Below are 22,750 nucleotides of genomic sequence, written 5' to 3' on the forward strand. Positions count from 1 at the left end.
CTTAGGCTGCACCAGATTGGTGCACATCACCGTCTTTTGCTGCAACAATTCACACAAGCACACAAGGCTTTGCATTATGTAAATGTTAACTATAGTCGACTCTGCGGAACTTTTGGTAACTTTGGATTGCACGTTTTCCCGGTTAGTATGTTTTTCCTTGCACATTTTTTACAAATCTTATGGCCTAGGTTCTGCAGCATTACATCATCAAATACAAGACACTCGGAACCTTTGAGTAGGGTTGGTAATAATAAAAGATTGTGCTACAAGTTGATGTCACTTACCCTAACGGCACTTACCCTAACGACAAAAACCCAAAACGCTGCATACAAATCTTTTGACTGTTTCAGCTGACACCAGCATGCATGGTATGTTCCAAGGTAAATAACAAAATGTGCCCGGTACAGCAGGATGGGAATATTCACCTTCTTGTATGGGTCTCCCGAGCCATAGCCAAAGATGCTGATATGACCGTGAGAGTCAGTTGAGGCAAATAAAAGGCCGTCTGGAGAAAACTTGCAGTCAAACACTGCTCCATGTCCCTGCCCTTCAATCTGAGAAGATAAACAGAGCAATTAGCCCCATAATCAACAGTGGTGCACGCTTTGAACAGATTTACGCAGTGTTTTCACACATATAACTCGGTAAATAAATTTGAGAGAGCAGTACAGGTCATACAAGAGTACTAAAGTCAGGCACGGCATCATGGCAATGCAGAGTGTAGTGCAGTGCAGTGAAGTCGCACTTCAAGACAAAATTTGCACATAAATGAATTGCCCTGCAGTGCTGTAAAGCAGCACCGTGCACTAAGAGCAGCAAGGAAAATGGTGATTACTGGTCACACAATTCTGGAGCTTTGCTTTGTGCAAGATTCCGGCATCTTATTACAGATTCCTGTAATAAAGATTTCAATGCTGGCGCTGGTTATATGCAAATTTACTGTTTTCCGAACACGTACTGTATTTGTTAGAATACAGATCTACCTTTCCTGGGGGGAAATTTTATGCAAGATAAGCGCTTATCAACCTACGTTCGTAAACAAGGCTAGCAAAAGTACTGAGCTAACAGAGTTCCTCCATCGCGCTCACCATAAAGCCAGTCTGGAGATTATCCAGAATGGCTTTAAAAAATGCTGCATATGCAATGCCCTCGACGGCATCGAGGATGATGTTGTTTGGGGTGCATAGGAGGCCTGCAGAGTGTCCAATGAGGACAACTTCTCTGGCAGTTCTGACAAAGATGCAGTTTGTGGCGTCAACTAGCGAGATTTAGTAGCCACGCTTACGGTAAACAGAGGCGTGTCGTGCTCGAAGTTCTTTGCTTTTTAAAGAGGATACGAGTCAACCTATATTCAAATTATATTTCTAAATTTCTTGGAGAGTTCAATATACAGTGGAGTCTCGATAAACGGAAACCGCTTAAACACAACGCCATCCTCATGGTTGGTTGGTTTTGTATTTATGCAACTGTATCCAGCCTTTTCTCTCAGTAAATGGAACTGGCTAAATGGATAAATGGAAATGGATAAATGGAATCAATTTCCCTGGTCCCTTCAGGTTCCGTTTAAAGAGAGTCCAATGTATAGGGGTCAGCCTATATTTGTGTTTGACCTATTTTTGGATACATACGGTAACTGGGGCTGTCCATAAACACAAGTGTGAGTTTATGTGCATGAAAATACAATGCATTCTTGACACTACTCTTTGCTCAGTCCTTATCAAAACATCGAAGAGGCACTAAAGGTGCGCATCAAGTCTTGGCTTAAAATTAGCCTAAGAGCATCGCAAAGCAACAACCTTGGGTAGACCAAGAAGGAACCTTCATCAATCCTTACCATATTGAAGAAGCTCCGCACTGAACATCCTGCAACTAGATCCCAGATGATGATGCGACCGTCGTGTCCACCACTGAGAAGGATTCTGCTGTCTTCTGGATGGCACTCCAGAACAAATGCCTCATCCTCATGCCCCTAACAAAGCAAGAAATTACTGCTTTGAAACACACATGAAAGTGACTGCACTCATTGGCTCTTTCTGCTCTGCGTCCTTGGTTTTCACAGAAACCTGGCCTCAATCACAGCAATGCCAGCAGAAGTAAATGTAAAATTATATTAGGTATTATTTTCATGCCCGCTGAATTTGAGCAGTTCACCAAGTTGCTTGCCGCTAAATGTGTTCAAACTCGTAGAACAAACAATAATGTGCAAAATATCAATATTGTAGTGACTATTAATCAACTGGAAGAACAATCTCAATAAGCAAACTCTATTTCTACATCGAACAAACGGCACTCTACATTAACACAAGGGGGTCGCTATTTGACGTGCGGCTGTACGAATTGCCAGTGAACCTCACAGCATTTCCGAGTTCTTTTTAGCTTACAATGCCTCTACTAGTAGCGAGAGTCGCATAGGATGCCAGAAGTGTAATCTAACCACTTAAATTTACGTCTTTAGTTCCATTTATAAAAGAAAAGCCTGTCAATAGGAAGCAGTGGCCCTACTTAGACGTAAACAGGAGCGCTCACCAAGAGAATATGCTTCAGTTTGCCAGTGTGAGAGTCCCAAACTTTGATGGAATGGTCGTTAACAGCAGTCACTACTAGGTGGTCGTCCTGGCTCCATCCAACCATGGTCACCTTTAACCTTTGTTTGGGGTCCTCCTCCACCTGTTCCTCAGATCTGTGGCAAAACAAATTATACCATGTTTTAATGTGACCAAATGAAAATGCTTGCCAAGTGAAGCGTGGCTTCCAGCATGTTAGGCACAACTCCTTTACATGTCGTGAAAATCAGAGGTTGTGGTCGTGTGATATTACTGACGAGTGGGTCGGTCTGCCTCGGTGAAGTGCTTGCAAACCACAATGTGATTATATCGCTGAAAGTTGGATGCATTGGCAAGCTTTAGGCACTCGACAAGAAAACAGGGCTACACTGGCAGATTAAATATTTGGGCACGCGCACCATCTGTTCAGTGTTAAAGAGGACTTTCCAGTGGGCAAAATTGCCAATTAAGATATGCCCCTTTAATTCTCTCTTACAGCCAAGTTGTAGAGCCCTATGATGTTGCTGTGTGTCGGCACAGATTTTGCTGTCATCTTGCTTATCTTGGCACTCTTCTGCAACATGCGAGTCAATGCTCATCTGCCATTTTCACATTTCAAAGCACACCTAGCTTCTGCTCTCAACAGAAGTTGTCCATTTTCTCTTTTCTTTTTTTTTTTGAGAAGTCGTGTAACAATCTTCCGCAAACAAACTTGTTCTAAGAAGACTTTGAGGGAAGGAATTCACATCTTCAGCATCAAGAAGCTAAGGAAGAAATGAGCTACTCATAGGGCAACGTGGAATTCATCAGACACAGCAACCCCATAGTGAAACAGGAAATGGATGAAAAAAGATCCAACAGTTGAGTTCTATCACTATATTTTCAGCCCTCGTTAATACACAGCAGCTAATCTACAGCAATTCGATGAAGTGCAAAGCATTTATGGCGACACTCGACTCCCACATTCCGCGACATTCGTCTTATGCGACCTTCACACCTCCTGAAGTTCTGCTTTCCAACATGACACACTCGTTACGGTAGGAGTTGGTGCCTATAGTTGCACAGCTACAACGGGAGATGGCACAAGGGTTGCAGCACGACATGAGAAACATTCTCTCGGCAATCTCGTGCGGTTAGTCAAACATGCTTTATTCCTCGGCATGTTCCCAAGTATGTTTTGCTCCTTATATATATTTCAGCTAGCACACATGAGGAGGAGCAACAAATACCTGTTTCGTATATTTGCAATAGAGTGTTGCGATTTCTTTTTTTACCAAGAGGATTTGAGATCCTACGCATTTTAAACGCAGTGCAAAACACTCTTCGCTGAGGCAGCACAAATAAAATGCTATAATGTTACCTTGCACCACTAATCCCCTAGAACATTAAAAGAAACAAACAATAAGAACGCAATTAGACAAAAGGAGGAACTAACCCCACCAACTTGGTGGCTATACGAAGTCTAGTTGACCTCCACTGCTGTCGCTCGTAGGTCCAAACGTTGGCCGTGCCGTCCTTGGAACCACTCACAAACCGGCAGCTGTGATTGGCGAACTGCAAGCTGTCCACTTGGTCCTGTTTGGAGAGGGGAGATGTTGCCACATGCAGATGAACCGACCATTAACACTCACACAATGAGCAGCTACTCGGACACATCCATGGGACCACCACAATGTGCTCCTCACTTACAGTGTGCGTTTTCAAGCTGCATTAAAATTGAATTTTCCTATAATGTTGATGGGTTCTAAGCACATATCCCATGACAACAAGTGGTTGCGTCCAAACTTTCAGCAGTTAGAAACTCAGGCTTAGTAAGGTAACTTGGGAAGCTTCCTTTCACATAGTAGCGAGTGCTAGTATGCACAATGCTGAACTACACATGGTCCCCCCGGTTTATGTATGAAATTTCTATTTCACCACTACAGTGAAAGAACTTGCAAGCATATTAAAGCAAGGCAATAAATAAGCCCAGTTAATAACAAGGAGTGCGAAGTTGGATTTTAAAGAATTCAGGGGTTTTGAATGCCAAAACCACGATATAATTATGAGGCACGCTGTAGTGGGGGCTTTGAATCAATTTTGACCACCTGGGGTTCTTCAAAGGGCCCCTCACCAGGTCTGGCCATTCTGAGTTGACAAGCGCAGTGCATACAATAAGCACTCACAATTGTGTCTGCCAAGAATTACATTGTTACACGCCACGGAAAGAGCTGAAATTTCAAACTAAATGCTGTTTTCCCTTCTCCTCACAGGCACTGCGATCCAAGACAGGGGAATGACATATATCAGCAAGTGTACTTACGTACATAAATATGCTGTGACGTCGTTCATAGTGCCTCATGACACTTCGAGAATTATTCAAGGCAACATCTATTATTTGTGTAATCTGTTACTTTAATAGCCGATTAAAGTTTAGGGAAATAATAAAGCCACAAACCGAACGTCTGTGTGTTTTCATATTACTTCACACCACAGCAAGAGAGATGTACAGTGTGGGGGACTCACCCGAGCTCTTGGGACAAAGGAATGACAACACAGTAGTGCAAACAATCACAAGGGCATTTATTGCACCTTTCACAGACTAACGCCTGCTAGCCGAGTTGCTATCCACAAAACATGCCGATAGGCACGCTGCAAATCGCGGAAGCCCGACTCACCGCGACCGGATAACGAGCGAATATGTTCGCCCCATGACGGACACCAACGCCCGGTCATTCACGCGTAAAGTCACGCAAACGGTGGCGTGTTTGAGTGATTGTGTTCGTCAATTCCAAGGTAGGCTTCACGAGACGGTCTCGCAGAAGCATGGATTGGCGCACACGCAGAACGTCCGCGCCGCTCGCTGATCCCGAGCCAAAGAGGAAGAGCCTTCTCCTTTCTGCGCCCAAGTAACCCTGCTGTTAGGTGGCGTTAGCAGAGCTACACTCGTGCCATCTCTCACAATGCGCTTCAATCAGACCGACTGCCGCTGGCACCAAGCCACGCGGTGAAGCCGCATTACAGGAGACTGAAGCTAAGCGGGAAAAGAACATATCAGGTGATGCGCGAGAGTCATGCACAGCGCACAAAGTCGCGCCGTGCAGCCAAAAAACGCGATAAAAAATTATAAATAAAAAAATATAAAAAGGCAGGGCCCTTGAAGTTATGTGTCATGTGACCCTACAGCTCCAGTATGAGAACGCAGGGAAGGTATTTCGCTTGCGGAGGCTAGACGGAGCAAATGGAGAGAGTGCCTTTATTGGCGGTGACGCTCGCCTCCTGAAATCATGGGTTTGTGGCACTGAAATATTTATATGTTGGCTATTAACGAACAGATTTGAAAAATTATTGCGGTAGAACGCTCCCAGAGGGCACATAACAACTTCTAGCGTATAACCAAAATTTGCAATGTGGCCTGGTGAAGGACCCTTTAACATGTACCCAATGCATGGTGGACAACCGGTTTTGCCTTTTGCCCCCACTGAAATGCGGCCACGGTGGCCACGATTTGACCCTGCAACTTTGGGCAAGAGCCAAGGTGGACAAAACAATCATGTCTTCATGGCAGGCACCTTACCGCATGTGCCTCAAGTTCAGCTATTCGCTCCGGACCTGCTGGGGCCAGGATGTGGTACACTCGAACAAAATGGTCCGTGCTGCCTGTAGCCAAGAAGGACCCACCTGTTGGGTTGTTATAAGCAATGGTCAAGGGTTGTCAAGCCACTGTTGATGGGTGCTGCGTAACACCATCGAAACAATAGTGTCTGTGTGTGAATTGCGAACCAACAAACTGCTTCATGCCGTTTGTAGGACAGCACCCTTACCTGGACTGAATGAGGAGCAGATCATCTGTGAGCCTGCACGATTCCTCTCGGTAAACTTGAGCGGCTTAGGGCTGTAAATACAGGGTTACCACATCTGACAGTGAACAGCGGTATGAGGCGAAGCAAAGAGGAACTAGACGACAAAAGATCTGCAAGAGAAGTAGAGATTGACAAGATGCACCAGCCACCACAGCTGATGTGTGCAATACATCAAGCAAGTAAAAAAAGCCTTTTGATACTGCTCAAGCAGTGTAACCAGCTAGACGTGAGATGATATTCAACAATTTCACAATTACTTTTCTTAAAAACAAAACATACAAGTTAACTTACTTGAAGCTCTTTGTGCTGCTCGAGTAGTCCCAAAAACATGCACAGCCGTCGTTGCCCGTTGATACCAAAAACTGCCTGTCGCCCTTCGGGTATGGACAAAACTGTATAGACAAAGGAGGCACACTCTATGGTGCACAAATGGCACAAAAAGCAAGCAGAGGTGTCACTACCAAGCATGCATGTGGTTGCAGTCCTTACCCGAAGTGAGGTGACCATGGCGGTGTGTCCCAGTAGCACAGCAACAGGTGCCAGGGTGAGTAGGCACCAGACACGGATTACCTTGTCGCAGCTGCCAGCCGCCAGCAGCTGATTGTCAGGACTCACTGCCAGGTCTGTGATCTCGGCTGAGTGGCCCCGCAGTGTGGCTAGAAGCCTCCCGTCCTGGGCGCTCCACATCTTTACCAACAGGTCATCTGCACCCTGTGATGAGTATCCACAAAGTGTTGTGTAATAGATCTCAAAATTGTAACAAGCAAAACCCAACACGGCCAACAGTAACTATCCTTCCTGCCATCTGCTGATACCCACTGTCACTATCCTTATATGTACAAAAGTGTGCTGCAAAAACCATAAGTACCTATATTTAAAGGGACACTAAAGGGAAATGTTAAGTTAAGCTGAAGTGATAGATTAGTGCTCGAGAATCTCCAAGGCGTTAATATTAGCGTGAACAGAGCCTTAATAATCGAGAAATTGAGCTGAATGCAGGACATGGTCAGAGACTCCCTCAGGACATTCAAGCACTTGACGATGACAAAAGCACTCCTCAGTTAAATTCTGTCACTAGTACTCAACCATTCGCTGCAAGAAACATCCTTGTATTGTATCATAAGATCAAATAAAATGCTACTTGCCCAGTTCTTGAGCTGAATGCAGGACATGGTTAGAGACTCCCTCAGGACATTCAAGCACTTGCCCGATGACGAAAGCACTCCTCAGTTAACTTCTGTCACTAGTACTCAACCATTCGTTGTAAAAACATCCTTGTATTATAAGATGAAATAAAATGCTACTTGCCCAGTTCTATTCCATTTTTAAGAAAAAAGAACTCATTGAAATTACCCTTGACAACGACGCGGGCAGCCGAGAAGTTTCATTTTTGCTCGACTCTGCGTCGCTTAAGCTTTCGTGTTTCACTAGTTTCGTTATCGTGTAGTGCTGCGCTGGTTTTGCTGGCTCGCGAATCTCGCACAAACTGCAAGTAGCAGAGATTTCAAGTTTCATGTGATGTCGCGGGATGGGATACCCGAACAGTCTACGCCACTTGACCAAAAAAGACAGCTGCAGCGGCGAATCCACCACTGTGTCTTGGCTCGGTAGCGCTGTCTGTCGGGCGGGGTTTTACTCCCCGACGGTAGCAAAGGGTGGTGATGGCATTTGCAATGACGCCACTCCTCCGGTTGGGTGGCGGCAGATTTGAATTTCGAAAAAGGCATTCAGACCCTCCAGATGCAATTTTCTCGTAAACTAAGTCTTTTTTTGGTATGAAACTAGCGTTGCAAGGTTTCTGGAATGGTCCAGAAACAGTCCACGTCAGCTTAGTATTTGCCTTTAATGTTCTTTTAAGCTACACTATCACTTTAAAAGACATGCATCGAGGCTTCTGTCCACAGTGGTATTCACCCTGGGTTGCAAGCAACCATGGATGCCAGTGCTGCTATTTATGCAAACAGATCACAGGTGCTACATCACGAGTGCTCAAGCCTGCAATCATGCTAGCAAATACAAAAAACACACCTTACCTCCTTCACGACATGGATGCAGACAAAGATGGACATCTAGTTTGGCAGCGCACGCTCGTACCCTTGCCGACAGTATGCAACGTAAAATATGAGCGCTGACAAGCTCGGTCCATATTTAAATGTTAAATTTTGAGCTTGATACTAAAATATTAGGACAACATCAGCGATCGCTTGTCAGATACACTCAGCTGTGAGTGCACTTGCTTGCTTGGCTTGAATGGTTATGTATTAAACGGCTGGGTGAGCAGGGAGTGCAGCTAAACAATTTGCGATACAGCCAAACCTCAATTTAGTGAACACAGATATAACATACCATATTTATTCGAATCTAGCCTGATAGTTTTTTTCGAATAATCATATTCCAAACTTTAGGGTCGGCTTAGATTCGAGAATTTCAAAGAACGCGCCAGTTTTTCATTGAAGCTGCTAAATATGGTGCATAGCTAGTGCCATCTAGCAAAGTCAGTATCGCAACTGCTACTAGCTGTGCCAGAAGCCAACCGTACACAAGCGAGGTCGCCATTTTGACCTGTGTCGTGTCGGCCGTATCGGTGTGTGGCGTGGCGTTATCGTGGTGGCACCAAGCAGGAGATGCCACTACAGTGCCCCTTTCAAGCGAAAAGTTGTGACAGCGGCAGAGGCATCGTCGAACCTTCCAGCCGGGTGGGACTTCAGCGTCGACGAGAAAAACGTCCGTCGTTGGAGGGGACAACGACAGCAGCTTTTTACATGCGCCTCAACGAGGATGGCATTTAAGGGACCAAAGAAAGGCCGTCACCACGAAGTGGAGACAGTTTTGGCCGACTTTGTTTGGACACAGAGAGCAGCTGCCCTTCCAGTGACAACAGAAGTGCTCCAAGCGAAAGCTAGAGAACTTTCGAGGGAGCAAGACCTAACGCCAAAGGATTTCAAAGCCAGCCGGGGCTGGCTTCAGAAATTCATGAAGCGCTTCGGCTTCAGCCTCCGACGTCGCACTTCAATCAGCTAGAAGCTGCCAAGCGATTTCGAAGAAAAGCTGATGGCTTTTCAGCGCTATGTGCTGCGAAAGAGAGAAGCGGCAGGCTACAACCTTGGGCAAATTGGCAACGCCGACCAGACGGCTGTGTATTTTGATATGCCAGTGGCGTACACCGTGAATTAAAAGGGTGCCAAGGAGGTGAAGGTGAGTTCTGCGAACTACGAGAAGCAGCGCGCAACTGCGATGCTGTGCTGCACAGCTGATAGACATAACTCCCTCCTTGTATGATATTTAAAAGGAAGACACTGCCTGCTCGAGAAACTTTCCCAAGAAATGTCATTGTGCGGGCAAATGAGAACGTATGGATGACGGGTGCGATGGTGGAAGAGTGGGTTAAGATTGTGTGGCGACGGCGTCCAGGAGCCCTTTTGACAAAGAACTCGGTCCTTGTCAACTCTTACCGTGGGCACTTGACCGACAATGTGAAGGCTGCGCTCGCCCAAGCGAACACGGACCTCACTGTTATATCGGGTGGCATGACGAGCCAGTTGCAGCCACTTGATGTCTGCATCAACAAACCTTTCAAGGATCATCTGCGGAAATATTACACGGACTGGTTGACTGACAAAGACCACATGGTAACGGCCACGGGCCGCATCAAACGTGCATCGCTATCACAGCTGGCGGGCTGGGTAGCTGCAGCGTGGGACAACATCCCAGGTACTTTGATCGTGCGCGCCTTTAAAAAGTGCAGCATATCTAATGCGCTTGACGGTACCAAAGATAGTGCACTGTTTGAAGGTGACAGCGACAAGGAACACGGAGACGACGACGTTGAATGAGCTCTGCACGTTCAGATTCAATAAATGTTGTTTGCGTTTTGTGAACGCTGTCCTTGCTTTTTTGTTCGGCCTACATTCGAGGTAATATATATATATTTTTTGTTGGCTTCGGACTTTAGCGGGTCGGCTTAGAATTGGGGTCGGCCTAGATTCGAGTAAATACAGTAGTATTAAATATAAAGGAGTAAGTAAAAATTGTATCACCATACTGGCAGTGTAACAGACATATGTTTATAACGAATATTGGATAATGAAGCTATTTTGTGACAGATGTAACCTCGTTATAACGAGGCTTGACTACAGTGTCTACCTAGCACAGATACATGATGTGGATAGTATTTTTCTTTAGCGAAAAGCAATGATAATATTCACCGTGAAAATGTAGTTGCCGCTGCGGTCAAAGAGTACGCAGTAGACGGATGACAGGTGCCCTAGAAGGCGCCTGAAAAGCTGCGCCTTCACGTAGAACTGAGTAGAGAGCTGCCGCCTGCAGCAGCCACCCTCCAGGGGGCTGAGCAGTCGCCCCTGCAACACCATTGCTGCACACAAATCCAAAAGTGCGAGTTGGGCAGAGCACAACTAAATGCCATTCACAAACACTACTTCGGGCATTGACAAGTGTGCTGGAAGCACCTAAAGAGAATATTACACTGTTTAGTGCAATGATAAACAGCAAAGCACACTTTCATTGAAAGCATATTACAGCAGACTCTCTCTTGATAGAGATCACATATTCAGAACAATGAGAAACTTTCAGTGGCACCACAGATGCCGATGTGGCAAACTGTCATTTAAAAATTTCACGTTGTTCGTTAACAACCCTCATAGCATCCAATCTGCCAAGGAGTTGCTTGCAAATCTGTGGACTATATCAAATAGCAGACATTGCAAGAGCTGCATGAATTTTCAATGAGAATTAAAGGATACAGTAACAGGCAGTGTGCAAGTTAAAGCATACATGGAGAGGTAACAAGTGCCTCCAAGTGTTAAGGCTAAGAAGTATAGATGTACACAAACAATTTAATAAAACGCAGCCAGCTGATGCAAGAAAGAAAACTGCTAGAGATTGCTGGGAGGAGATGAGAATAATGTATGGAATAAATGATTCCTTCGAATGGCATTCAAGAGATACAATGGCATTTTTTTTTCCCTTGTTCCTCACACAGTGACGTTTAATGAGGAATCTGAAAGCTAACAAAGTTTTCACAGCAGTCTGTGGCTGTGCCAACCAATCACACTGTGTGTCATTCAAAAAAAATTGCACCAGAAGACTGCCCTCCCTGCGCACCATACCATGACTATTTATTCGTGCGATAAATTACGACCCAGTTCTCCTAGAAAACAAACCAGCACACCAGCAACATGCCTTAAAGAAAAGAAAAAAACACACACAGTATCAGACGTAGAGAGTAGAATATAATGAGGCAACACCTACCAACATTGCAAGCTGTCGTACCAGGGGCGAGGCACGAGGGAGAACCATGAAGCCGGACTGCCACGTCTGCTGTGGCACGAGGCCTTCGCACCTCTGCCGACAGAAGAGAACATCCAAGAAGTCAAGCATGGTGACCGAGTTTCTGCTACTCCCATCCTCCTCCCAGTCCGATCAAAAAGCAGCACAGACTTTTGGAGAAACAGTATGCTCCATAATAAGTATAATACATAACCACAGAGCTATGAGACTAGAGGAAAAATTAACCCTGCAGTCAAACCACAAGGACAGGCGCAAGGAGAAGACAGGCGCAAGGAGAAGGCTGCGCCTGTCCTTGTGTGCTTTCTCTGTGGTCGTTTACTTGCACAGTTATAAAACTGTTTGCTAATATGCACCAACTCACCCAACAACCAGTTCTTCTAAGTCATGCCACCACAGCAATTACAAGAAGTGCATGCTGCAGATTGGAGTTTGTTGGTTAGCATGCTGTGCTACAGAGTCAATTTTCCAGCTGTACATTCTACAGCTCATTACACCTCCCCCCTCCTTCGGAACCTAATAGTTGCATGTTATTTTCCCGAAGTCATAAAACATTTCGCAAGCTTTCCGATTTTATATGCTAGTAGTTTTCACAGAAATTTCACAACAGCAGAGTCACTATTACTGTCCCAGAAAGTACCGTATAACCTTGTACAGATGCTGCACTCATACAAGGGCCACATCCCCAACTTGCCAGTCCAAAATTTTGAGAAAAATCTTTCCATCAAAGAAGCAATCGTGTTTGGTGCCTCGACGCTGCTCACATGCATCGGCGAATTTACCTGTGCTGTACTTTAACATGCCCCTACTAGACGGTGAGAACGGTGCATTGACCTCTGATCCAATAGTACATTCATGGATCCGGGGTATGCAGTAGTCGCTGGCTGAGCCAACACCATTTTGAACAAAAGGTTCGGTTTCATGCAAAGGCCACACCTTGTAAAAATTGTAAAATATAAGTGCGGCCTTTAAACGAGTTTATACGGTAAATGGTTCCTACAAGAAAAAGATGAAATCTTTAAAAGCATTGCATGATTCTTGGCCCATATGTGACCTTTTGTAGTGATAACGAGAAGGGGGTTAACCAATGGGCCCAATTTTTATTAATCATATTATGAGAAGCCAACAAACAAAGACACCAAGGAAAACATAGGGGAAATTACTTGTACTTACTGATAGAATTAAAGAAATGATAAATTAATGGCAATGAAAGTGGATGAAAAAACAACTTGCCGCAGGTGGGGGGACGAATGATGTATCTTGTACAGAGAGTATAAACTACAACACTTTAGTAAGACACTCTGGCAATTTTGTTCCGTAAAGAACATTTACGTAACCCTAAGCACAGTGTGGGCTAAGCCATTAGCCAAATCATGCCAATGCTTGTACTTCCCATTGTTTGTTAAAGCACCAGTGAAGGTCCCCTATGTAGACACTGGCACCACATTTCCCCCTTGAGTAAGCTTTTAGAAACTTCTTGTGCACAACTAGCGCCCCTCACTTGAGTGTTGCCTGAGCAGCGAGTAGCTCCCAGAGCCAAGAAGTGACCGGGAGCCGGCCACCCCACACGGGATGATCTGATCCAGAAGAGGGCCAACCCGAGAGCATATTTGCAGCAGGTAGTCATCAGGAATATGCACATTGGAACTTGCCTGCAACACACACAAGAAACCAGATGCCGAGGACGCCACAGCACGGTCTTATTGGGACAACATGATGCACTCGAGGCCACTCTGAATGCAACAAGTAATATATTATAGTGTATTGAATCCCAACCCTCCTTTCCAGTAAACCAAATATAATTACTGCAAATACTCAACTAAGAGCCTCACTCATGTACAGGCCAGATCCCTAACTTGGCAGCCCAAAAGCTCAAATATAGAATTTGAAGACTGAAGAGATCGGTGCAGATTGCGTGCATGCTCTTGGATGCTGAGCACATGGCGTGCGTGGTCTTCGGACGTCGTTGTGCAAAGCTTTGATGTCACATTCATATCTAATGCCATGGAGGGCACTGAGGACAACTGCATTCATGAGTGTGCTACCGAACTGAATCTGAGCAGCAGTTAACAGCGACTATAGTGAGGACTATAGATGGGCACCAGCTACATGGCATGCTTGCATGAACAATTATATGCATTATGAAAACAACAGCTTTAACTTTTCTTGCACCAAGAAATGAAGAATATGACACACGGCCTGAGAAATTAGATCGCAATGGCCCATCCCTATGTAAGGGCTGCACTAGCTCGGCAAGATTTCGAAAAAGAAGTGTGGCTCTTATTTGAGTATATGCAGTACTGTGCTGGGAACCCTTCCTTCAGAGATCCATGATGCGCCAAGCTTTTCACTCCAGTGCATGATGTGTACAGTAATGTTTATAAATATGACAAACAAAGAGGGAGCTTTGCTCACTTTCTATTGCCAAACTACGACAGATTCAGCATTCAAGACATATTATGGTTAACGGAAGCTGCAGCCCGGTGCTGATTCCTCACTGAATCTGTTTCAACCGCTTTGGAGCTTGTGACCAACGGTTTGAGAAACACAATTTTGCTGCCTTGAACTGCCTGTCTAGAACCCGAGGTCTTCATGGGTACAGCAGGCAAGTCAAGCCTATCTGTGCCGAGTAGCATAAGCCACTGTGGTCCCAAAATAAGATGCAGGATTTGCATTAAAGCCTGGCACAGAGAACAGTGTCCGGGACCACCCAGATAAGACGGGATCACAACTGCATCTAATGATGATGCAAAGTTCTCCCAGCAAAATTTAACTTGATTACAGACCATTACAAAATTGAGGAAGGCAGCACTGACAATTTTCAAAAGTTGTAAATAATACTTGAAAGAAGTATATGGCTACTGCGAAAGAAATGGTTCAACATTTTGGTAGTACAGATCAGTTTATTTTTATTAATTGTGAAAAACATAACAAGTTTGCCCTCCGGTGCTCGCAAGATTACTGAGGCTCATATATCTATTCTAAATAGCAAGCCAAGTTCTGTCATCAGAGATATCAGTCATTGAGTATGAAGAATGGGCAAGCTTTATGGAATCTAACATGACAATTCTCATTCGAAGTGCAAGTTGTCCGTACTTTCCTAGTGTTATCAGCAAGCTTTTCACACTTCTGCAGATACCCCCCCCCCCATACCTCCCTGAATTATTTTGACAATACTCGACTACTTTTGTCATCGCATTTCCCAAAGAAATTGATTACAATAATAAAACATTACATGTGTATAGAGCCCACAAAAAGAGTAAGTGAAATTCTCTTTTCTGCTACATACACTGACAACAGGTTTAGTATTACTGCTGTCACAAATTCAAACTTTCACTCGAAAATAGTGTGAGAAAGATTATGACAAGAACACAGTGAACAGCATGAGTGCCCTTGTGCTCACCACCTCACTTGCTGTTTTTCATTCTTTACAAAAATGCACAAAATAGCTTGAGAAAAGCTTTGCTATACTATTTCAATGTTCTTCGCCAAGGCTGTAATTTGAACAGTCTTGAAGTTGTCCTAATGTGACTGAAGATGCCACAAAAAATTTGACATTTGTGAGAGGTGCCAAAATCCAGCAAGAATATTCCCCTGCTAACGAGTGAGCAAGTCTTCCTGCACGGAATTAATTGGTTTACTTAGCATGGCTAAACAGATAAAAGGAGGATCTGTCGAAATGGCACAATAAGCAAACACTAAGTAAGAACTGAAGAATCTTGGGCCCAACCTGGTCAGTGAGCAGGTGGCAACAGTCCTGAATGCTAATAAGTATTTTAGAAATTTGTAACAGAATGTTGTGATAAGATGACTTCTGATAAACTCACTGCTTGAAAACCCAAAGATAGAAAGAGAGTAGACTTGAGGCAGTATGACAATACAAGTGGATGTTCAAGTTTTAACAGTTGTAGCAAGATGTTATACTTAATGACAGCATTATTGGAAAAGGCCATTTTAACAAAAATCGCTACACGTCTTTAGTGAGAGGTTTTATTTGATGGTGATTAAACTACTGGATGAAAACACGTGCAGTTTAGCGCCCACATGTCAAGAAGGAACTTTATGGTTTAACGCATTTTTAACTTTAACGCATTTTTCTCGCATTTACCGCTAAACCGCCACTGAATTTCTTTTGTTTTCATTCTCCGGCGCAAATTGTAAGCTGGCAATGCAGCGGGCGATGAGCTGTACCCGTACATGCGAAACACCGAATGAAATCGAAAACGGCATCTCTCTTCCCGCTTCTCTCAAACAGGAAAAAAGAAAAAGAAACTCCGCGTTTAAGAACAGCAAGAAAAAATCACTTTAAATAAAACACTGCTTCCTCCACACTCCGACAAAACTGGCCACGTAAAAATTAAATAAGAAAAAAAAAACTGGAAAAAGAAAAAAGAAAAACAATAACAAAACTAAACCGCACTCTCGTTTATGACGTGTACCGTCGCTGGGGCAACGAATTGCGAAAACGCCTCAGCCAATTGCCGCCTCGCATTGCACGGTCCCGTTTGCAACGGCTCATGCGATTGGCTACCTGTTCAGTTCACGCCCCCTGTTGGTCAATGACAAGGAGTCAACGCAGCAAATAAAATACACCAAATAAGTGCTCCTCCGTGAATCGGAATTCATCAGCAAAGGGACAGCGTAACTTTTTTTTTTTTCTTTTCTTGATCGTCCGCAAATACTGCAAGAATCTACGTTTGGTCGCATTTCTGGCACTTTTGAAGTAAATGTGAACCCGCAAACGCAGAAAACCACGCAGAGTACCCGAACACACAGCAAAGTGACAAAACTTCAACTTTCAAAAATTGCCGAAAATGCAGCCAGGTCACTCACCAATTCAGCAAAACTCCTGTCATGCTCATTCCCGTGCCAATCGAGCCTTTTGGGTAAAAGCTAGAAAAGATTTTATAAATTAGGCTTAGCGAGACCAAGCACCCCCATCGCACTAACAAATACTCTGCTCGTAACTAACGAGCGCAATGTTTTGATCGCCAAAACCCACGTGCTTCGCACGAGGTTCTGCCAGAACGCAAGCGGCAACTTACATGATGCTTCTCAATCTCCCTCCGAAGAACCTGAAAAAACACGCGTTTGGATCGGTTTTCCGCTTACAGGCAATTGTATACGCTCAGAGAGGCAAACTACGATTACCTCGGCAGCTTCCTTGCAAGGTCCATTGCTTAGGAACTTTGTAATTATGAAATACAACTCTGCAAGCAAATCAATGAGAAATCAGCTTCCACTAATCAGGTACAAACGCTCGCACTGGATCAGACTTTTGTTCCCGAGAAATATGAAGCTTACGGTACCTTTTTCGAGGAGTTCCTGCGTCCGCCTGGTAGCAATTGCGGTTGACATCCTTATTAAACTCTTATATCTACCATATAAGCACCTAAAGCATCACGGGGTGCTCGTTAAACATTACAAACTACTCGCGGTAAATCCAAAATAAAGGTGGTAACTTTACAACGACATTGAACCGAAGCTCAGTGAGAAGCGGATACGTTTCCGACAGAGAAAGTAGTTTTAAGGCCGAATCAAATAAAAATATAACAGAACTTACATTAAGTGTATTTAAAGGTAACATTTCACTACTAAAAGATATACATAGGTATATAATTTTCGTAAACTTTTGCTAAGAAGATTAAATGTTCCATTCGAGGCAGCGCGGAGTGATATAACCAGGGCAACGGCGACATCCAGTGGCATATGCCAATGCGCATGACTTCCGTCAGTGAGCACGTCGGCAACGTTGCTGTTGACGGAAGAATTCCGCTGTAATGTGAATCAGCTGTTTGCCGCCGGCTGTTGTTAGTAAGCTTGGTTAGTTTGCATCGAACTTTATATAGCGCACACCGTGACCGTTGGAAAAGGTACAGTGTGAGTGCTTTCTATCCTATACAACTTGCAACCTGCAATGTCGAAGAAAAATGGGGCAAAGTTGGTCGGACGCGAGCGGTAACTTTCGGAATTGCCTTTTATAATCGAACTTTACGCAGAGACTCAAGATGTCGTGGATCAAAGAAACGAAGCTCACATGGTTACAATCTGTCGGCGTCCGAGTTCTAAAAGCTGGAAAGGTACCGTCGCACTTGGCTGTCATCATGGATGGGAACCGGCGTTTCGCTAGGAAGCAAAACATGCGCTCTGTGGAGGGTCACGTCCAAGGCTTTGACAAATTAGCCGAGGTGAGGTGGCTTTCTTTGGGTTCGCAAAACACAAGCAAACAAAATTTAAATGCGAACTTCCCCAAAGTAAGACAGCTGCCTGTTTTCAGGTCCTTTATTGGTGCTCCGAACTGGGTGTCACCGAGGTAACAGTCTATGCATTTAGCATCGAAAATTTCAAGAGATGCAAGGACGAAGTGGATGGCCTGCTGGACCTGGCTGTTCAGAAACTGAAAAACATGTTGAACGAAATGTGCGCAAGGCTTTTTTTTTTTTTTGCCGTTTTCCTTATGCATTCCTGTCTTGACGTTGACACGTGTGCACTTGCGCTTCGCAGGGACAAGATCCACGAGCACGGAGTTTGCATCCGCGTGCTTGGAAATTTGTCCTATTTGCCGGTGGAGTTACAGAAAGTTGTAGCTGAAGTTGTATGCCAAACGCAAGCGAACTCGAGGTATTGTGCACAACAATTAATTTTTTTACACAGCGCGCAGCCACAAGGACGAGCTCGAGCCTCGGAGTGTTGCGGATGATAATCTATAATTTCGCATTAAATCGGTTTCACATACACACACAATACGCCGAGGCTTGGGTTATAATGGACAAAGCTGTAAACCAAAGCCAATAATTTGCATTGAGGATCGAATCTATGATGCCATCTTCACACTTATAAATGCTTCAACAAAATGAGTTTTCAATAAATAGTATGGGGCACATTAACCTTCAGTTTAACGCAGCTGAAATACTTTTGCTGCAAGCTCTCAGTGTGATTTTTATTCAGGACACACATTTCCAATGTGAAAAGCTGAACAGGTGATGGCAAAGTGCAGTGTTTATTATACCCCGAAAAATAAGCCTTTACTAATGTTTACACAGCATAATTTTACTTCGCACAGCTCCTTTGCCAATTATGTCTGAAACAGATCTGAGCAAGCATGACCACATTTTTGTGAACCAGTCTTCAAGTATTTACATTGCGCAGTGAAGCATCTGCAGTACTTGTATATGAACTTATGTATGTAGTACATGAAAAGGGGGGGGGGGGGGCAAAAACTTTGTTACACTTTTTTTTTGTATATTAGTGAATGAATACAATGAGAATTGTGATTGACAATCTTGAAATTCCTGTGTTGTTATTGACAAAGTTATCCAAGTAACTTGCAATGCCCTTTATACGGGTGCGAAAGAGCTGCTAAAAAAATTATGTTGTCAACAAAGAAGTTGTGTCGAATACGGCAGTGTCATAATTTAATGGCTTTAGACTTAAGAGTGCCTATGCAAATAAAATAGACAACAAAAAGTGTGGTGAATACAGCATTTTCATCGTTTAGCAGCTTTGGACTTGAGTCCCCTGTAAACAAAAGGGTTAAAAAAAGAACTTCTGGATAACTGCATGTACCTAATGTGTGATCTCAGCCCTAATATTTGGACATGCAGAAATCCTTGAAAGCACAAATGTATTTGTGTTCATATGCTTTAGTTTCTTCAATAATGAAGCCCAAAGCACTGCTTCCAACAAAATCTGGGGAATTCAGGGGCAAGAAACTCATGCCTGTCCTTCCTCAAAATTTTTTGTCCTTGGAAATGTCAGCTAGCCCTGTTCACACTTGAGATCAAGTGTAATCAGTAAGCCATTTGGAGCAAGAACACTAATATGCTCAATGCACATTTCAGGTGCTTTCTCAACATATGCCTGTCGTACACTTCTCGGGACGAAATATGCAAGGCAATGCAAGAATTGGCCACAGGAGTTGAGAATGGCACCTTGTCGCCAAGGTAAGGTTTGTATTTACGAAAAGAACATTTTGTACGATATATGAAAGCAGAAAGGAAATGAATAATTGTCATCCACTATAGAGCATCACAGAGCTACAATTTGAACTTCATGGTACCTTTGTTGTACAGCGTAATGTATTATTCTGCGTTATAATGTAATATAGAGCAACTATGAGCATAAAGCGTCTCTATTGAATGAATGCATGGTCATAAATGATGCACAGTGTACAAACAACTGCGCATTTCGTGACAGTGTTACGAGTGAAGAACTTGCACGATTAGTCTTCTCTTTTACTTTGCATTTGTCGTGTGCACATCTTGCATCAGCTACTGGTGCAATGGCCTTTCTTTACTATTTTTTTTTTTTCGTTTTACTTGTCAGGCAAGATAGAGGAATTGGTTGCACAGTTTTCTTGTAAAGCAGGCGACCAGTAACACATTGCTTACTTTTCTTTGAACATCTGCCATGGAGTGTTTGTGAACTCTTAGTTTGCCTAGTGAAAAATGGCGATACCGCATACCTCTACTACACAAATCTTGGTTTCAGCTCAAATCATGGCCACCGCAGCCGCATTTCGATGGGGGCGAAATGCAAAAACTCCTGTGTCCCGTGTATGGGGGCACGTTAAAGATCCCCTGGTGGTCAGAATTAATCCGGAGTCCCCCACTATGGTGTGCCTCATAATCAGATCGATAATGATCAGATAATGCAACTGAGGCATAAAACATTTTAAAAAATACATTTACATTGATTTGACGCTTTGAAGCTGCTGACTGGTTGTTACTTCCTCTTACATTGTTGATTATTCCAGCTGTATTGCTGCAGTTGGGGATGGTCACTGCGAAAGAAAAAGTATTGCTTGAGTGCACGAAAGAAGCAAACGAATGATAAATGGTACAAGGTTACATTTCGCTGCTGCTTCCCTCAATAAAAGCAGTTTCTTGTTTGTGCACTCGGTAGGGTCCTCATATTACTAATCATTTCTTCCTTTTTAGGTGCTGCAACACCATAAAGTTTTAAGCATGTGCCCACACTGTCTTGAGGGAAAGTTTTAGAGGAGGATTTTGCTTGGGATCACAATAAGATCCAGGGTGGCGGCAAAAAAACATCGCTATATCTGAAAATTGAAAGGGCCCCGTGCGATAAATGGAATTTCTTTAGGGCAGCACTTTACACTTGTTATTAATTATGCTCACTGCTAGTTTTCAAACACTGTTTTAGCAGATTTAAGGGAATTAGACATATACACAAGGAACTGACACATATTATCAATCACACGATGAGCAAGAGATGCTTTTTACTTCACCTAAGCCATCATTCTTTTGCAGTGATGTCGGAGAAGATGCCTTAAGCCAAGCCATGTATAGCCGCAAAAGTCGAGACCCCGAACTGCTCATTCGAACCTCTGGGGAAGTTCGCCTAAGTGACTTTATGCTGTGGCAGAGCAGTCGGTCGGTTATTGAATTCACGACAGTACTCTGGCCCGAATTCACCATATGGCATCTGCTTGCCGCAGTTCTCTGCTACCAACGGCAGTGTGGCCTTTTGGAGGTAATGTTGTGCTTGCTTTCATAGTATTTGATTACATAAGGTGCTTGCTTTCATAAGTACACTTTCATAGGTACATGAAGTGTTTCTCGTATTTTTGCACAGAATTAAAAGCCATTACCCATATGAGTAATAATTGTGAAGATGAGGTGCATCACTCTTCTGTACAGTATGCATGTTTCAAGTGATATTGTGCCTGAATATAAACACACGGTAGTACAAACTCCTTAGCACAAGTTATCATTGTTTTAATTACATATTTATGCAAAATATTCATTTGATATGTAAATATATCTGGAGATATACACCCACAGCACAAATGTGGACTTTCTTTTGTAAAACACAAAGAAAGTTGGATGTATGTGAAAAATTGATTGTTTGGTGGTCATCACTTGGAGCTCTAACTTTAATTGTCCATAATTGCATTATCAACTGCTCTGTCAGCACGAGTTATGCAAACACCAGACTTGTGGGCCAGATTTTGACTAGTGAATGTTTTATAAGTATCTTTGTCGACTATTTTTGGCAGCAAGAACTTCCATTATATTGCTGCTGCTTTGCCCAGGAAAGCAGAATGTTTGACTTAGCTAAAAGGGCCATCTGAGATAGGTGCTTTTGAAATGCAGTGAAAACACAATTCTAAAAGCTTATCCCCTTACATTATCATTTTAGAAAAATAAACTCATCCTACCACGAAACCTATGCAGGATGCTGTAAAACAGCTTTTGTTACAGCTAAATGTGCGAACTAGAGCTGATGTTTGCATGAATCGAGAGTAGTTTTATCAAACAGTTTCAAACCCTTTTCCCTCTAGGCATTCAAGACCGCAAGACCAAGGGAGCAGCAAAATGCTGATGACAAGAGCTTGCAGAGGTTCACAGATGATGTGGAGGAAAGATGGCAGGAAAGGCTGCGGCTCATGAGGCTAGGCCAGACGGTGCAGGAAGTAGTTGTCACATGAGACCAATTCTTTATAAATGTCCGAAAAATATATTCTGACTTGTTTTCGTTATCTTACACAGTGTTGTTCTTTGAGTATTCTTGGACATGAATAATTCAGCTGCATTCAATGCAAACCGATTGTGGAGAGGTTGCCCACATTGCATGGTGCTGCATGAGGGACTACAGTAAAACGTCATATAACAGAGTCGCACCTGACACAAATGTACAGTCGCAATAAAAAATGCGCGGCCAAGGCTCTGGGCACAGGAGCGGCTGAGGGCCACACCGCCGCGCTGCTATCTCCATCGGGCACCTGCTTTGAGGGTGCACTGAGTGATGCCAGTCTTCACCCTCACTCTCACGCGGCTAAGTCATGCGCTTGATAAATTTCAAGTGCGGCATTCGGCTGTTTCGCAGCTGACAGTCAGTTGGAAAGAGGGTTCGTCAGTGTGCGCTTGCCTTCCTCCCCGCGCCAGCTCGCATTCGGCTGTTCGGTTAAGCGCACGGAACGCATGCCTGGCAGTGTCCGATTCGGTTTCACGTGTCATGTTTACGTGCACCTCACACTCGTGTGTTCCGCACTTTCGTGCTTAGCGTTTGAACGGACGGCGCACGTGTATGCAGACT

General features: G+C 43.9%; 2 protein-coding genes across 4 annotated transcripts in view; one reads left to right on the top strand and one right to left on the bottom strand.

Moving 5' to 3' along the window:
• Positions 1 to 17,358, bottom strand: part of BRWD3 (bromodomain and WD repeat-containing protein) — a 75,563-nt gene extending 58,205 nt beyond the window's left edge. For both annotated transcript variants that reach the window (XM_075696727.1, XM_075696726.1), the window contains exons 1-15: positions 16,999 to 17,358; positions 16,841 to 16,899; positions 16,735 to 16,764; positions 16,523 to 16,582; positions 13,191 to 13,341; positions 11,654 to 11,746; positions 10,591 to 10,757; positions 6,875 to 7,096; positions 6,677 to 6,777; positions 6,347 to 6,417; positions 6,100 to 6,203; positions 3,979 to 4,118; positions 2,527 to 2,680; positions 1,835 to 1,969; positions 426 to 554 (exon numbers count right to left, since the gene is read on the bottom strand). In XM_075696727.1, coding sequence (XP_075552842.1) covers positions 426 to 554; positions 1,835 to 1,969; positions 2,527 to 2,680; positions 3,979 to 4,118; positions 6,100 to 6,203; positions 6,347 to 6,417; positions 6,677 to 6,777; positions 6,875 to 7,096; positions 10,591 to 10,757; positions 11,654 to 11,746; positions 13,191 to 13,341; positions 16,523 to 16,582; positions 16,735 to 16,764; positions 16,841 to 16,899; positions 16,999 to 17,047 — 1,665 coding nt within the window. In that variant the 5' untranslated portion in view covers positions 17,048 to 17,358. The remainder of the gene's footprint in view (positions 1 to 425; positions 555 to 1,834; positions 1,970 to 2,526; positions 2,681 to 3,978; positions 4,119 to 6,099; positions 6,204 to 6,346; positions 6,418 to 6,676; positions 6,778 to 6,874; positions 7,097 to 10,590; positions 10,758 to 11,653; positions 11,747 to 13,190; positions 13,342 to 16,522; positions 16,583 to 16,734; positions 16,765 to 16,840; positions 16,900 to 16,998) is intronic.
• A 55-nt stretch (positions 17,359 to 17,413) lies between these two features.
• Dhdds (Dehydrodolichyl diphosphate synthase subunit) lies at positions 17,414 to 22,198 on the top strand. Of its 2 annotated transcripts, none has more exons than XM_075696728.1 (7): positions 17,414 to 17,562; positions 17,689 to 17,877; positions 17,967 to 18,109; positions 18,194 to 18,310; positions 19,531 to 19,632; positions 20,962 to 21,184; positions 21,996 to 22,198. In XM_075696728.1, exons 2-7 carry the CDS (start codon positions 17,698 to 17,700, stop codon positions 22,140 to 22,142), a joined length of 912 nt encoding a protein of 303 aa, XP_075552843.1. In that variant the 5' UTR covers positions 17,414 to 17,562; positions 17,689 to 17,697; the 3' UTR covers positions 22,143 to 22,198. The 2 variants fall into 2 exon arrangements, with proteins under 2 accessions (XP_075552843.1, XP_075552844.1); XM_075696729.1 differs by having other exon boundaries at positions 17,421 to 17,569.
• Positions 22,199 to 22,750: the final 552 nt, after the last annotated feature.

This window comes from Dermacentor variabilis, chromosome 6 (assembly GCF_050947875.1).
Source record: "Dermacentor variabilis isolate Ectoservices chromosome 6, ASM5094787v1, whole genome shotgun sequence".
Taxonomy (NCBI): domain Eukaryota; kingdom Metazoa; phylum Arthropoda; class Arachnida; order Ixodida; family Ixodidae; genus Dermacentor; species Dermacentor variabilis.

What these genes read in the sequence shown, in the direction of transcription:
- Dhdds (XM_075696728.1), top strand. Translation starts at nt 17,698, where the DNA reads ATGTCGTGGATCAAAGAAACGAAGCTCACATGGTTACAATCTGTCGGC. An exon ending in AAAAACATGTTGAACGAAAT is followed by an intron (nt 18,110 to 18,193) that starts GTGCGCAAGGCT and finishes TGCGCTTCGCAG; the next exon opens with GGACAAGATCCACGAGCACG. An exon ending in AATGGCACCTTGTCGCCAAG is followed by an intron (nt 19,633 to 20,961) that starts GTAAGGTTTGTA and finishes ATTCTTTTGCAG; the next exon opens with TGATGTCGGAGAAGATGCCT.